The sequence below is a fragment of the Phyllopteryx taeniolatus genome, chromosome 11, assembly GCF_024500385.1.
Source record: "Phyllopteryx taeniolatus isolate TA_2022b chromosome 11, UOR_Ptae_1.2, whole genome shotgun sequence".
NCBI classification, from domain to species: Eukaryota; Metazoa; Chordata; class Actinopteri; order Syngnathiformes; family Syngnathidae; genus Phyllopteryx; species Phyllopteryx taeniolatus.
In genome coordinates, this window is record NC_084512.1 from 25,279,778 (window position 1) to 25,294,833 (window position 15,056).

The following is a 15,056-nucleotide window of genomic DNA, read 5'->3' on the forward strand; positions in this document are numbered from 1 at the left end:
CTTTTTCACTTGGAAAGCCAAAAAAAACCTCTTGCCACTGCCTGAACCATTTGTAAAACCAAATGCCACACAATAAACAATCGTGACATCGCTAAATCATTCGACAACAAATATACAAGGACAGGAACAACAGCATGCAACAATAGCACCCAACGGCGAATGAACAGGCTGTTTGGCTCGTGTCACGTCACAGCTCCGGAAAGAGCCTAAGACCGGAAGGCGCTGGATTCAAAAAGCAGAAGACGCATTCTGAATCATATTTATCGATTTAACTGCTGTGTCTGTTATATAATCACTTCGAAATGGCAGATGTGGTTTGTAAAGGGGTTCTTGGGTGATAAAGAACATTTTTAACATTTTTGTCCTCTGACCTTTACAGGAAGAGTTTGCTAAGAATGTCTTAGAGAAGGAGGGAGGATGGGTGCAATCGTCCAGATGGGTTACAACACCTCCTCTCCTGCCTTTTCCCAGCTCATGCTTGTGATCCAGGTCTAATCTTGACTTTTGAGTCCAGGACTTTGTCAGCACCAACCATTTTTTTATTTGTATTTGTATTTTTATTTTTTTTTATTTTTATCATCTTGGCTCGTACTGCGTCAAGTGATGTCATCCAAGCTGCCTAAAAAGCAGTGTCGATCTTAGAATTCTGCTGTAGCTTCTTCAGGAATCTTCAGTGGTGATCCCCGAGCTGGTGTGTGAGGTCGAGAAGTTCCGACTAGATATTGTCCCGGCTGTACAACTGAAGTGTGGTGGGATTAACTATGTAAATTATAAAAGTCTATTGGACGACAGTGTGAGTGAGGGGATACCCAAGCAATTTGCATATTCATGAGTTATTTGTCGCAATCAGAGGACCGCAGGGACCCAAAGACAGTCCCGCCCCCACAGACGCCGGAACCGCAAACACGGACTAGAGAAGATCCCCACTTGATGCATGTGTCCTCTCACCATGCAAATCGGTCTGAAATGTGAGAGGAAAAAAAAAAGGGAAAAGGAAAATAAATTTACAAAATAAATAAATACAAATAATAAAATAAAACACAAGTACATAAATGAAGAAAAAAATGAAGAGAATGACAAATATAATAATAAAAAACAACAACAACAAGCTCGACAACAAAGAATACAGAAGTCAAGAGTTGACTTTTACACTTACAAAGTAGTCTTGTTATTGTCAGATGGCACACGACCCAGTCTAGCTGTTCCAATTCTAGCCAAGAACGATGCTCCTCATTGTGATGCAACCATTTGATGAGGTATTGGAATTGGTTAGTTAAATATGAGTGTTTAAAGTGGGGAGCATTTAGGCCTCCCTGTTTACTTTTCTGAATGGATAGACTAATTCTGTTTTTCTGTTTTTTTGAATAAAAAATTATTACAACAGAATCTGAAATGGTTTGAAACCATTTAAATGTGGTCTTAAATGGAATCATTGAGAATAAATAATTTATTTGAGGTAAGGTTTTCATTTTATTTGTGGCTATTTTTCCCAGAAGTGAGATAGGCAAGTTATTCCACCATCTTAAATCACCTGAGATTTTTTCCAGAAATGGTGTGTAATTTAGATTGGTTATAATTGTGAGTTTTGGCGAAATATTAATACCTAAATACTTTGTTTCCTATTGGTATAGGGTAATGTGGGATTTGATCTGCAGGAGTCCATGAGTTTGCTGTTATTGGGAGTCTTGTTGATTTTGTCCAGTTGATAGAGTAATCTGATATTTGTGAAAAGGTTTTAATGAGATTGAAGACTGCCTGAAGAGAATACTTGGGTTCCTGTAAATAAAGAAGTATATCATCAGCATACAGATTGATTTTGTGTTCTGTCACTAGCGAGCAGATACCGTCGAACCAGCAAGACATTCGTCGAACCAGCAAGAGGTTCGACGAATGTTGCAAGTAGCGTTGGTGAGAGTGGACATCCTTGTCTGGTTCCTCTTTGTAAGGTAAAACTTTGTGAAGTAATCCTATTTGTGGTGACTGTCGCTTTTGGCAAATTGTATAATGTTGCTATCAAATGTATAACTGCAAACAGGAAAGCACAGTTAACTTTATCGAAAGCTTTCTCTGCGTCAAGTGACATGATGATTCCGTTTAGATTTGTACACTGTGAGATGCATGTTAAATTCAACAGACGTCTGACGTTATTTGTGGAACTTCTACCTTTAATGAAGCCTGTCTGGTCATAGTGGATTATCGCCGGAAGTACCTTTTCAAGTCTCGCTGCGAGGGCTTTCGAGACAATCTTGATATCTACATTAATCAGTGATAAGGGCCGATAATTAGCCAGGAGAGTGGGGTCTTAACCTGGCTTTAGTAATAATTTAATTGAAGCTTTGTTCATATGGCATCTAATTTGGCCTTTATCATTTATCTCCTGGACTGTTCTGAAAAATAGAGGCGCTAGTATTGGCCAGATATGTTGAATGAAGCCCGGTTGCATATTTTTGAATGCATTATGTAATTCTGTGATGGTTAAGGGAACATCAAGGCTGTCTTTAATTTGTGTGTTTAATTGAGGAACGTTTTAGATGCTTAATAAAAGTTTCAATTTCTTTTTGGTCTGGGTTGTTCGAAGATGCGTATAAGCTGCTATAAAAATTGTAAAATATGTGTACACTTGCCGTTAGACTCTTGGATGGCTGGAATTAATGACTTGATTGCGCTGAAGTTGATTTGCAAGGAATTTTCCTGATTGTTAGTGTATCTTAACTGTTCTTGTAGAAAATCTGTTATTTTTGATAAGGTCTAATTGATGTTTTCACTTTTGAAGTTGGTTTCTAAGCGTATCTGTCAGATTAATTGCATATTCTTCTGTGAGGTGTTTCATTTTTTCCTCAATTCCATTTTCCAATTTTTGTTCTCGTTTTTTCTTATACGTAGTAGAGTATGATATGATTTGTCCTCTCAATCGAATGTCATTGACATTCCATGACACAAAAGTTAAGTGTGACATATAATGTGTGCGTGTATCATATTTTTAAATAAATTGGGTGCTATGTGTTCTTTGTGGTTGGTTTTTTTGGGGGGAGTTTTCGGGAGATTTTTGTTATTGTGTTGACAAATGTTATTTAGAGAGGGTGATAGAGATGCTATATTTAAGTACAGCAAAGCCAAGGTACATAGAAGGGTAACGAACAAAGAAAGAACATAGAAAACAAAGTGACAAGGGGATAATATAGTGTGTGGTGGTTGTTTGTCGTGCGCAAGAGTTTTGAGCGACTTGTGTGTTTAGTGTGTGTGGAAACAAGCAGAGCAGGAAAGCAGACAGATAGGAGTGAGGACGCATGCCGGTGGAGGAGAAAGAATGCTGAGTTGCATCCAAAGAACACTATACCTACTGTGAAGCATGGTGGTGGAAACATCATCCTTAGGGCCTGTTTTTTTGCAAAGGAACCAGGACGATTGATCCATGTAAAGGAAAGAATGAATGTGGCCATGTATCGTGAGATTTTGAGTGAAAACCTCCTTCCATCAGCAAGGGCATTGAAGATGAAACGTGGCTGGGTCTTTCAGCATGACGATGATCCCAAACACACCGCCCGGGAAACTAAGGAATGGCTTCGTAAGAAGCATTTCAAGGTCCTGGAGTGACCTCGCCAGTCTCCAGATCTCACCCCCACAGAAAATCTTTGGAGGGAGTTGAAAGTCTGTGTTGCCCAATGGCAGCCCCAAAACATCACTGCTCGAGAGGAGATCTGCATGAAGGAATGGGCCAAAATACCAGCAACAGTGTGTGAAAACCTTGTGAAGACTTACAGAAAACGTTTGACCTCTGTCATTGCCAACAAAGGATATTTAACAAAGTACTGAGATGAACTTTTGTTATTGACCAAATACTTATTTTCAACCATAATTTGCTAATAAATTCTTTAAAAATCAGACTGTGATTTTCGGGAATTTTTTTTTTCTCATTTTGTCTCTCATAGGTGGGTATACCGATGATGAAAATGACAGGCCTCTCTCATCTTTTTAAGTGGGAGAACTTGCACAATTGGTGGCTGACTAAATACTTTTTTGCCACACTGTATATACAAGTAAGCTCCCAGTTATTTTTTTAATATAGCATTTAAAAAATGAGTGCCTAGGTTACCTGGTGTAGTTGTGGCCATCATACTAAAAAAGAGATGCCATAACGCCATTGAAGTGATGGAAGGGGTCGAAGTTGTTCGTTTTCACAGCAATACTGACTGAAATTCTTCCAAAAGAGAGAGCAGTGGGCGATGGCTATCTGCAGGTACCAACTGATGGCCACCAACTGCAAATCCCCAAAATTCTAAAAACTAGTAGAAAGAAAGAAAGTTTGGCGCCCGAGTTTAGCCTGACGACTGTTCAAAACTCTGTTACCCAGTTCTTTTATTCTGTCAAGGTGATTCTTCAATGATTAGAGCGAAAGAAAAGTTTAACAATTTATTCAAAAATACAGAGTCAAATAATAAGGTTGGCGAAGGTTCAGCGCTGGGCTCTCCCGCACTTAGCCCGGAACAGCGTCTGTACAAAAGAGCGCTCGGAAGCTTTTGTAGCCCAAAAGACTGCTTTCTGTCGTGACGTCGTGCAGTCTCGGACGAATCCTAGCTGCGCCTCGGTGTCTGGGTACTTTCGGAAATTCAGTCCCATGCTCTCACCGCGCCCTCAGATTGCGGTACTCAGAGACAGAGTTGCTAACCATCAAGGAGGCTACGCCGGACTTTCTTTCACCAACTTTTGCAAATCCGCTCAGTTTTTTCCCCTGAGTTACTCACCGGAGCGGCGTCCGCGGTCTTCTGCGCATGGAGCCGGAGGCGACGCCACAGAGGGTAGCGAGCCGGCATCCAGGTGAAACTCCGCAAGAGAGGATACAGATTGGCGTTCCCATTGATCCACCTCACGAATGTACGCTCCCTACCCAACAAAATAGACAAGCTTCATCTCCTGATAAAGACCAGTAAAGACTTCGGACATTCCGCCGCCATGTGCTTTACGGAGACTTGGCTTTGTGACGCTGTACCTGATGGCGCCATCATGCTCCCCGGCTTCCATCTTCACCGAGCAGACCGTGACATGGAATCATCGGGGAAAACAAAAGGCGGCGGGATATGCTTCTATCAACGAAAAATGGTGTACGGACGTCACTGAGCTCAGCACACACTGCAGCCCGCATTTGGAGTCGCTGTTTTTGAACTGTAAGCCATTCTACTCGCCGCATGAGTTCGCCTCATTCATTCTCGCTGGCGTCTATATTCCGCCTCAAGCTAACATGAACGCCGCACTGCTAATGCTCGCCGAACAAGTCAACGAAATTGAAAAAAAAAACACCCAGACACACCCCTCATTATTCTCAGGGACTTTAACAAAGCTAAACTCAACTACGAACTCCCTAAATACAAGCAGCACATCGACTGTCCTACCAGGGAAAATAACATTTTGAACCACTGCTATACTACGTTAAACAACAGATACCGTGCCAAACCTCGTGCAGCCCTGGGCTCGTCTAATCACTGCTTAATTCACTTAATACCGACGTACAGACAATAACTTAAATGCGCGAAGCCTACAGTGAAAACAGTGAAAAGGTGGACCAATGAAGCAAAGATAGAACTTCAAAGCTGTTTAGACTGCACAGACTGGAGTGTCTTTGAAAATTCAGCTGGCAGCCTGGATGAATATACGGACACTGTCACATCCTATATCAGTTTCTGTGAAGATGTGTGTGTACCAACAGTCATTTTGCACTTTCAACAACAAGCCGTGGTTCACTGCCAAACTTAAGCAGCTTCGCCAAGCTAAGGAGGACGCATATCAGAGCGGGGACAGGGCCCTGTATAATCGAGCTAGAAACCAGCTGACTAAATAAATTAACATTGCATCAAGGAACTATGCAGCAAAGTTGGAAAAACAGTTTAGCGCTAACGACTCTAAATCAGTCTGGCATGCATTCCAATCGCTGACCAATTACAAGCGACGATCCCCCCAAGCTGAGAACAATAGCACACTAGCCAACGACTTGAAAACCTTCTACTGCAGATTTGAAAAGGACACTTTCACACCCCACACCCACCCGGCCGCACCACCGACCACTATCACACCACCGACTTCTGCGTTAACCATCTGCGAACAGGATGTGAGACGCATCTTCAAACAACAAAAGATTAACAAACCGGCAGACCCAGACCATGTGTCCCCATCCTGCCTCAAAGCCTGCGCGGACCAGCTCGCTCCAGTCTTCACTCAGATCTTCAATAGATCTCTGGAACTGTGCGAAGTACCATCCCGTTTCAAACGCTCCACCATCATTCCAGTCCGCAAGAAACCTGCAATCTCGGGTCTAAATGAATACAGGCCTGTCGCCTTGACATCTGTGGTCATGAAGTCCTTTGAACGTCTCATGCTGGACCACCTCAAGAGCGTCACAGGCCCCCTGCTGGACCCCCTGCAGTTTGCCTACTGAGCGAACAGGTCTGCGGATGATGCAGTCAACATGGGACTGCACTTCATCCGAGAACACCTCGACAGTGCAGGGACCTACGCGAGGATCCTGTTCGTGGACTTCAGCTCAGCGTTCAACACCATCATCGCCGAACTGTCCCTGAACACAAATGACTGTGGTGTCATCTGCAAACTTCAAGTTTGACAGCCAGGTCTGTTGAAGTGAAGTCTTTTGTGTAGAGAGGTAGCACATCCTTTGGGGGGTCCCAGTGCTGATGGTGCATGTGGATAAGGTGTTGTCCCCCAGCCTCCCCTGCTGTGTCCTCCCCAACAGGAAGCTGTAGATTCACTGGTGAAGCTTGGAGGAGAGGTCTGGGATGATGGTGTTCAACGCAGAGCTGTAGTTCACAAGTAGGATCATCGAGTATGTCCGTGCACCGTCGAGGTGTTCCAGGATGAAGCTCAGTCCCATATTGACTGCATCCTCCGCAGACCTGTCTGCTCAATAGGCAGACTGCAGGGAATCCAGGGGTCCTGTGATGCTTTCGAGTTGGTCCCTCACGAGGCGTTTAAAGGACTTTATCATGACCACAGCTGTCAGGGTGACAAGCCTGTAGTCCTTCAGTCCTGAAATTGCAGGTTTCTTGGGGACTGGGATGATGGTGGCGTGTTTGAGGCACATGAGACTTCACACAATTCCACAGATCTATTGAAGATGGTGTGTGAAAACTGGAGCTAGCTGTTCTGCGCAGACTTTCAAGCAGGAGGGGGCTGCCACTTTGTTGATCTTTTGTTCTTTAAAGACACGTTTCACATCCTGTTCGTGAATGGTCCATGCAGAAGTGGGAGTCAGAGGATTGATGGTGGTCGTCGGTTGGGTGGGTGTGGAGTGTTAAAGTGTCCTTTGCAAATCTGCAGTAGAAGGTATTAAAAGTTATCGGCCAGTCCTTTAGAGGGCGGCAGAATGTGTAAAGTCTTAACTGGTCGTTGTGAGGAGATGAAGCTTGTCCATTTTGTTGGCTAGAGAGCATAGATATGCCAGGTGAAACGACGGAAGTGCTGTTCGCTGTCAGAGCTTAACTTGCACTGCGGCACGTTTCCCTCTGTGACGTCATCTTCGCCTCCTCCATGTGCCATGGAGTGCAGCCGCTCCGAGAAAAACATTAGTGGATTTGTGAAAGTTGGCGAAAGGTTTGGAGTAGACTCCCAAATGTTTAGCAAGTTTTCCCTAGTGGAAGTAACTCACATAATCTGTCCAAAGACGAACAAAAAAGACAAAAAACAAAGACAACCCGAGAGAGTGCGTTATCGAGGCAACCACACGGAAAGGCGCCATCATGTAATACACCCATCGTCATTTGAACTACTTAATCCCTAGGGTACTGGAACGAAAGTACTGAAGTTTCATTTTATATATGTACTGACCGTGTGTTTATTGGATGACAATGAAGCAAGTCTATTTTTGTCCAGACCTATTTTATTTTTGTTTTTTTTAGAATGATTTTGTTGACCCAAGATTCAAAAGCTCTGTCTGATTTTCATTGGTTATTATTCAGTAAATGTTTACTCATTAACAGAGGGGTACTTCGAATTTTGTCCACGTTTACATCCTTGTAACTAGTGATGGGGCAAACAACACTGGTGCGTCAGCACTGTGCCGAATGCACAAGAGTGAAACCCTGTATTGGTTCGTGTATCGCTTTAAGAAAAAAATCATGTGACCGATACGGGAAGTGTGTCGTTTGGATGTGCCGCGCCAATTTGTGTTTATAAGGAAACAAACTGTCGACGTGTTGCGGATTTGTTGGATGGAGTTTTGCTGTTGCTGTTGGATTTTTGCTTGCCCTCACCTTGTTCCACTGACTTCATGGATCGTTCCAAGAAGCTTTCCCCAGTCTGGAATAATTTTGATCTTTTGACGCCAAATAAGGTAAGTCTTTTTCTCCTTTGGGCATTATTTACTGTTATTTTTTTAATTAAATATGTTTGTACTCTTTTCTGGTAAGAGGTCTGAATTGTTTTCAGATAAATTAACTTTGTATTTTATTGTAGTTGAAGTGTCGGCTCTGCACCACAGAGCTATCTTGCATCAATAAGAGCACTTCATCAATGCCGAGGCATTGTAGAGCTCTGCATGGCAATGAAGAATTGGCAGATACTTGTGTGAGTACCCCAGGTATGTTGAAAGTCTCACAAAAAAAAAAAAAGATTTGAATTTTCAAAAATAGTTGAATACACACAAAAGGCTTTGTGTGACTCTGTAATAGTATTTGTAAAAAAATTACAGTCCTTTAATAAGCTCTTAACAAAATATTTCCTTTTGGCTTGCAGTTCCTAACAAGCAAGCAGTGGATGAGGCTGTGGTCGACATGATCACCAAAGACTGTCAGCCACTTACCATTGTTTATAATGAGGGATTCAGGGAGCTCCTGAAACATCAACTTGCACTTACATTTTATGCTCACCGTCTTCATCTATACCCTGTGGAAAGGTTTTTTCTAAGGAAGGGGAACTGGTGTCTAAGATGAGATATCGCTTTGGAGCAAAGACACTTCAAAAACTTTTGTTCCTCAATAAAAATGCATGAATGAATCAATGTTTCGTCTTTTATTTCGTATGATTGAACACTTACGTTAACAAAATCCATACATAAGTTAAAAATTTTAACTTAATTTTATTACAGAGAAATTTGCCATATTTTACCTACTAACTCATTTTAGCATTTACACAAACAAGGTTTTAAGCAAATTTTAAACTCTTCTCAAAAACAACTCCGCAAACAAATTGAGTAAATGAAATTATACAATGATGAGATCATGTTAAGTAAAGGACTAGCGATTAAATATAATTTCACAGGCTGATGTTGGGTTTGCAGCATGTAAGCTTTTCCATCTTATTTTTATTTTGTTTACCTGCAATGATTTCACTATTGCGTGACCAACACAGTGTCAATACAGTGCTGACACAGTTCGTGTCGTGTGTCAATACAATCCTTGAGGTATCATCATCATCCCATCACTACCTGTAACTAGTGTAAAAGTGGTACTGCTTTGCTTAATTTGAGTTATACCATTAAGAATTGTTAAATATGTTACCTCATCATGACTGTGAATCATCGAATTATTGTTAGTACAATTATTGCATTATAATATTTTGTAATCCCTCATCGAATCAGTCAGAATTTTTTTATTTTTATTTTTTTTTTTTTTTAATACAAATCAACCACTTGAGCCAAACGTCTGCCCACACTGAATATCAGTACTGGTCGAGTTTTCCTTGCCTCTGTATACATGGTGATTGCTCATGTGTGATTGATTCATTTGGTTTTCGCAAATGTCTGAAAAGTTTGTTCTTGACCTGCTCCATATGTAAACAGACGGAGAGGAGGCTTCCGAGCTATCGCAAGTCAAAAATCTGTTTAGGTGTTGTGACAGATGTGCCACTGACGACTGTTGTTGTTGTTGTTAAATTAATCTTAAGATTTTGTTTGAGTTCTATTGTAATACAGTACTTAAGAGTTCTGTTTCCTGTACAGGCCTCATCTGTCTGTCTGAGGGCCCCAGTCTCAGAGTCTTTGTCCAGGCTGCAGAGGGATCAGCTCCAAAAATTTGCCCAATATCTCATTAGTGAGCTGCCTCAACAGGTAAGTTTTTATTTATTTTTTTCTTCATAAAATGTCTGTTTTTATTATCTGTACAATTCAGTTGGAAAGCAAATCAAGCTACAATTGTTGGGTTGCAGACAAGTACTAACAGCTCTATGATTTCCAGCAGCAATGGGGAACTTCTTTCCATTCCACAAGAAATTAGTTTTGCAAGGACCATATTAAATTCATGAGCACATTTTTAGGGGGTGGCACTGTTGTTTTTGGCTGCCATTTTAGTTTTAGTCTTAGTCCTTTGAACAAATGCTTATTAGTCTGAGTCACGTTTGAGTCATTTCAATGTGGGATAGTTTAGTCTTGTTTTAGTTGACGAACATTCAGTAAGATTTTAGTCTAGTTTTAGTCCATTGTTTTTTTAGAATTAATAATTAATTTAATAATTAATTTATATTTAATAACATCCATCCATCCATCCATTCATTTTCTACCGCTTATCCGGGTCGCGGGGGGCAGTAGCTTTAGCAGGGACGCCCAGACTTCCCTCTCCCCAGCCACTTCATCCAGCTCTTCCGGGGGGATCCCAAGGCGTTCCCAGACCAGCCGAAAGACGTAGTCTCTCCAGCGTGTCCTGGGTCGTCCCCGGGGTCTCCTCCTGGTGGGACGTGCCCGGAACACCTCACCAGGGAGGTGTCCGGGAGGGATCCGAATCAAATGCCCCAGCCACCTCATCTGGCTCCACTCGATGTGGAGGAGCAGATCCTCCCGGATGACCGAGCTTCTCACCCTATCTCTAAGGGAGAGCCCGGACACCCTGCGGAGGAAACTCATTTCGGCCCCTTGTATCCGGGATCTCGTTCTTTCGGTCACGACCCATAGCTCGTGACCATAGGTGAGGGTAGGAACATAGATCGACCAGTAAATTGAGAGTTTCGCCTTTCGGCTGAGCTCCTTCTTGACCACAACAGACCGATACAAAGTCCACATCACTCAGACGCTGCACCGGATCCGCCTGTCGATCTCCCGTTCCATTCTTCCCTCACTCGTGAACAAGACACCAAGATACTTGAACTCCTCCACTTGGGGCAGGATCTCATCCCCGACCTGGAGAGGTTTGGTGGAGGGGTTTGTGTGTCCCAACGATCTTAGGAGCTAAGTTGTCTGGGGCTTTATGCCCCTGGCAGGGTCACCCATGGCAAACAGGTCCTAGGTGAGGGACCAGACAAAGCACGGCTCAAAGACCCCTTATGATGACGACCAACAATGGACTCAGTTTTCCCTTGCCTGGACGCGGGTTACCGGTGCCCTCCTCTGGAGTCAGGCCTGGAGGTGGGGCTCGAGGGCGAGCGCCTGTTGGCCGGGTCTGCCCCCATGAGGCCCAGCCGGGCACAGCCTGAAAGGGTAATGTGGGTCCCCCTTCCCATGGGCTCACCAGCTGTGGGAGGGGTCGGGTGCAGTGCGAGCTGGGCGGTGGCTGAAGGCAGGGACCTTGGCAATCCCATCCCAGGCTACAGAAACTGGCTCTTGGGACGTGGAATGTGACCTCTCTGGCAGGGAAGGAGCCCGAGCTGGTGTGTGAGGTCGAGAAGTCTAGTCGGACTCGCCTCCACGCACATCTTGGGCTCTGGTACCAGTCCTCCATGTCCAGCCACCATTTAATAACATTTTGTAATTAATCTCATAATTTTGACAAAATACTATCATTTTAAGATAATAGAACGGCCTTAACTGTCAAACAAGCAAAACAAAACTCTATCTTATTAACCATATGAGCAGCACCCCACCCTGTGCTTAAGCTTTCTGATCTTTCTTTCTGAGCAGTGTTAAAAAATATAAAGTATCAGTACTGTTGTTGTTGTTTTAATTATTTTGTGGGCAAAAGCAACAAGTCTAAAATCCTACATTTCCCTCCATGTTTCAGACCGTCACTCAACATGACAATGCATCACACTTGCTGCCCGACAAAAATCCCTGGATTCTAAACATAATAGTAACGCACACACATAAGCTGAAGATTTGACGTTAGCACAACAAAGCTAACTTTAGCTTAACGCTAGCCAGTTATGAGGAAACGTTGAAGCTTACTATGAAATTAATCATAAGCCGCACAAAACCTTGAATGCAGCAATAGCAAACTTCTTCTTTTCCTTTTGGCTTGTCCCATTTGGGGTTTGCTACAGCGTGTCTAGCCTGGGAGCTCAATCCTCATCATCCTTCTACCTTCTATACTCACTATTTCTCGTCTGGACGTGTCCAAACCATTGAAGTCTGCTCTCTCTAACTTTGTCTGCACAACATCTAACCTTGGCCGTCCCTCTGATGAGCTAATTTCTAATTTTATCCAACCTGTTCACTCCTAGAGCGAACCTCAACAACTTCATTTCCGCCACCTCCAGCTCTGCTTCCTGTTGTCTCTTCAGTTCCACTGTCTCTAATCCTTACATCATGGCGAGCCTCACCACTGTCTTATAAACTTATAAACCCCTTCATGCTAGCAGAGACTCTTCTGTCACATGACACCTTCCGCCACACTCGTTTCTTAACTTCCTGACCAGACTCACCGTTGCTCTGGACAGTTGACCCCAAGTATTTAAAGTCCTCCACCCTTGCTATCTCTTCTCCGTGTAGCCTCACTCTCCCCCCTCCATCCTTCTCATTCATGCACATATATTCTGTCTTACTTCTGCTAATCTTCATTCCTCTCCTTTCCAGTGCATGCCTTCACCTTTCTAACTGTTCCTCCAGCTTGCTCCTGCAATGTCATCTGCAAACATCATGGTCCACGAGGATTCCAGTCTAACCTCATCTGTCAGCCTATCCATCACCACTGCAAAAAGGAATCCGCTCAGGGCTGATCCCTGATGCAGTCCCACCTCCACCTTAAATTTGTCTGTCACACCTACAGCACACCTCACCACTGTTCTGCTGCCCTCGTACATGTCCTGTACTATTCTAACATACTTCTCTGCCACTCCAGACTTCCACATGCAGTACCACAGTTCCTCTCTGGCTTCTCTGTCATAAGCTTTCTCTCGATCCACAAAGACACAATGTAGCTACTTCTGACCTTCTCTGTACTTCTCCATCAACACCCTCAGGGCAAATAATGCATCTGTGGTACTCTTTCTAGGCATGAAACCATACTGTTGCTCGCAAATACTCACTTCTGTCCAGAGTCTATCCTCCACTACTCTCTCCCATAACTTCATTGTGTGGCTCATCAACTTTATTCCTCTATAGTTCCCACAGCTCTGCACATCACCTTTGTTCTTAAAAATGGGCACCAGCACACTTTTCCTCCATTCCTCAGGCATCTTCTCACCTGCTAGAATTCTGTTGAACAAGCTGGTCAAAAACTCCACAGGTATGTCATCAGAACCACCTGCCTTTCCATTTTTCATCCTCTTTAGTGCCTTTCTAACTTCCCCCTTACTAATTTTTGATACTTCCTGGTCCACCACACTTGCCTTTTCTACTCTTCCTTCTCTCTCATTTTCCTCAAAACTCCTCAAAGTATTATTTCCATCTATCCAGCACAGTGCTGGCACCAGTCAACACATTTCCATCCCTATCCTTAATCACCCAAATCTGCTGCACATCCTTCGCATTTCTATCCCTCTGTCTGGCCAACCTGTATAGATCTTTTTCTTCTTCTTTAGTGTCCAACCTGGCATACATGGCTCCATTCCACACATCCACCATCCACAGGCAGATGTAATTGTGAAGATTACTCCGCGGCGGAATAATATGCGAGCACATTGGCCTGAGGTTACACTTGTGCGCTCGGGACCTGCATTGGATAATTCACAGGAGTTGACGAGATCAGAAAAAACACTTACGCCGCTTCTGCTGTTAAGAAGTAACGGTACTTTTACTCCATTACAATGATCTAAATGTTGTGCGCTACTTTTATTGATCAATTATTGCTTATTTATCAACTATTTCGTGGGCGAGACTACGACTTAGACTTCTGCACTGGGCGCTGTTTGCGCCAATCCAATTTAAGCGTGGGTGACCTTTAAGTCTAGTTCACCAAACAAACAACACAAGACAGTCACAACCTCACACGTCTATGGGCTTCCCAGGCATAGGTATTAACACTAGATAAGCCAACCCGGCTGATCGTCGTGCCTACGTGGCCACCATTTTGCGAAAGTTGTCATTACCATGAAGGCAACGGCGCGCTACTCTTGTTTACATTGAGACGAAGAAAAGCAACAGCTTTCATGTACTGTAGTATTTGTCTGGCACTGTCTGCCCAAACGTGGATATTTCAACTCACTTATAACTTTCGAAAACACTGTGCAGTAAATTACAAATGTGTTGTTGTAGTTTTGACTGTGCATACACACACACAAACACACACACAGCAACATCAGAATTTTCACATTCACATTTTATTTTGTAATTTTTTTAAATTGATGTTCATGCTGTGGTTAAAAAAGTCAGATGTTACTCACTATTTACTCAGTACTTGAGTAATTATTTCACTGTGTACTTTTTTACTCTTACTCAAGTAACTTTTTTGGAGGACTACTTTTTAATTGAGTCACATAATTGTCAAGTAACAATACACTTGTGTATGTTTGGCTACTCTACCCACCCCTGGAGCGGACATCCTCTATTGCTACTCTTAAGTTTAAGGAACATTTTTGCTCATCAGATCAGCCATTGCGATATTTGTTGCACTGGTCTTTTGTATTTTCGCGTTGAGGTGCTGTGGTTCATGGCCCTGGTTGCGGCCCCAGCGGATTCGCGAAGCACACGTAACATCGGTGACAAGAGTTGATCCGCTAATACATCTTGTAGGAATTAGGAAACGCGGCTACAATTATCTAATTAGTTTACAGATGTTAATGTTAAATGTGTTACACGACGGAGCGATGTTGGGTATTATGTCACAACACAAAATAAACTAACTTCAAATTCAGAAATGGACAACAAAAACTGAAAAATATTGTACTTCATATTTTCCTGCAATAGACCCAAAAAAAGGTCTTGTATGCTGCAGCTCTGGTTCTGAACAGAACAAAGAGGTCAGAACATATTA

At 43.0% G+C, this 15,056-nt stretch overlaps 1 protein-coding gene across 5 annotated transcripts in view; it reads left to right on the top strand.

Moving 5' to 3' along the window:
* zswim8 (zinc finger, SWIM-type containing 8) overlaps positions 1-15,056 on the top strand; it is a 231,123-nt gene that overhangs the window by 62,182 nt on the left and 153,885 nt on the right. For all 5 annotated transcript variants that reach the window (XM_061788842.1, XM_061788844.1, XM_061788843.1 and 2 more), the window contains exon 5: positions 9,941-10,048. In XM_061788842.1, the coding sequence (XP_061644826.1) occupies positions 9,941-10,048 (108 nt within the window). The remainder of the gene's footprint in view (positions 1-9,940; positions 10,049-15,056) is intronic.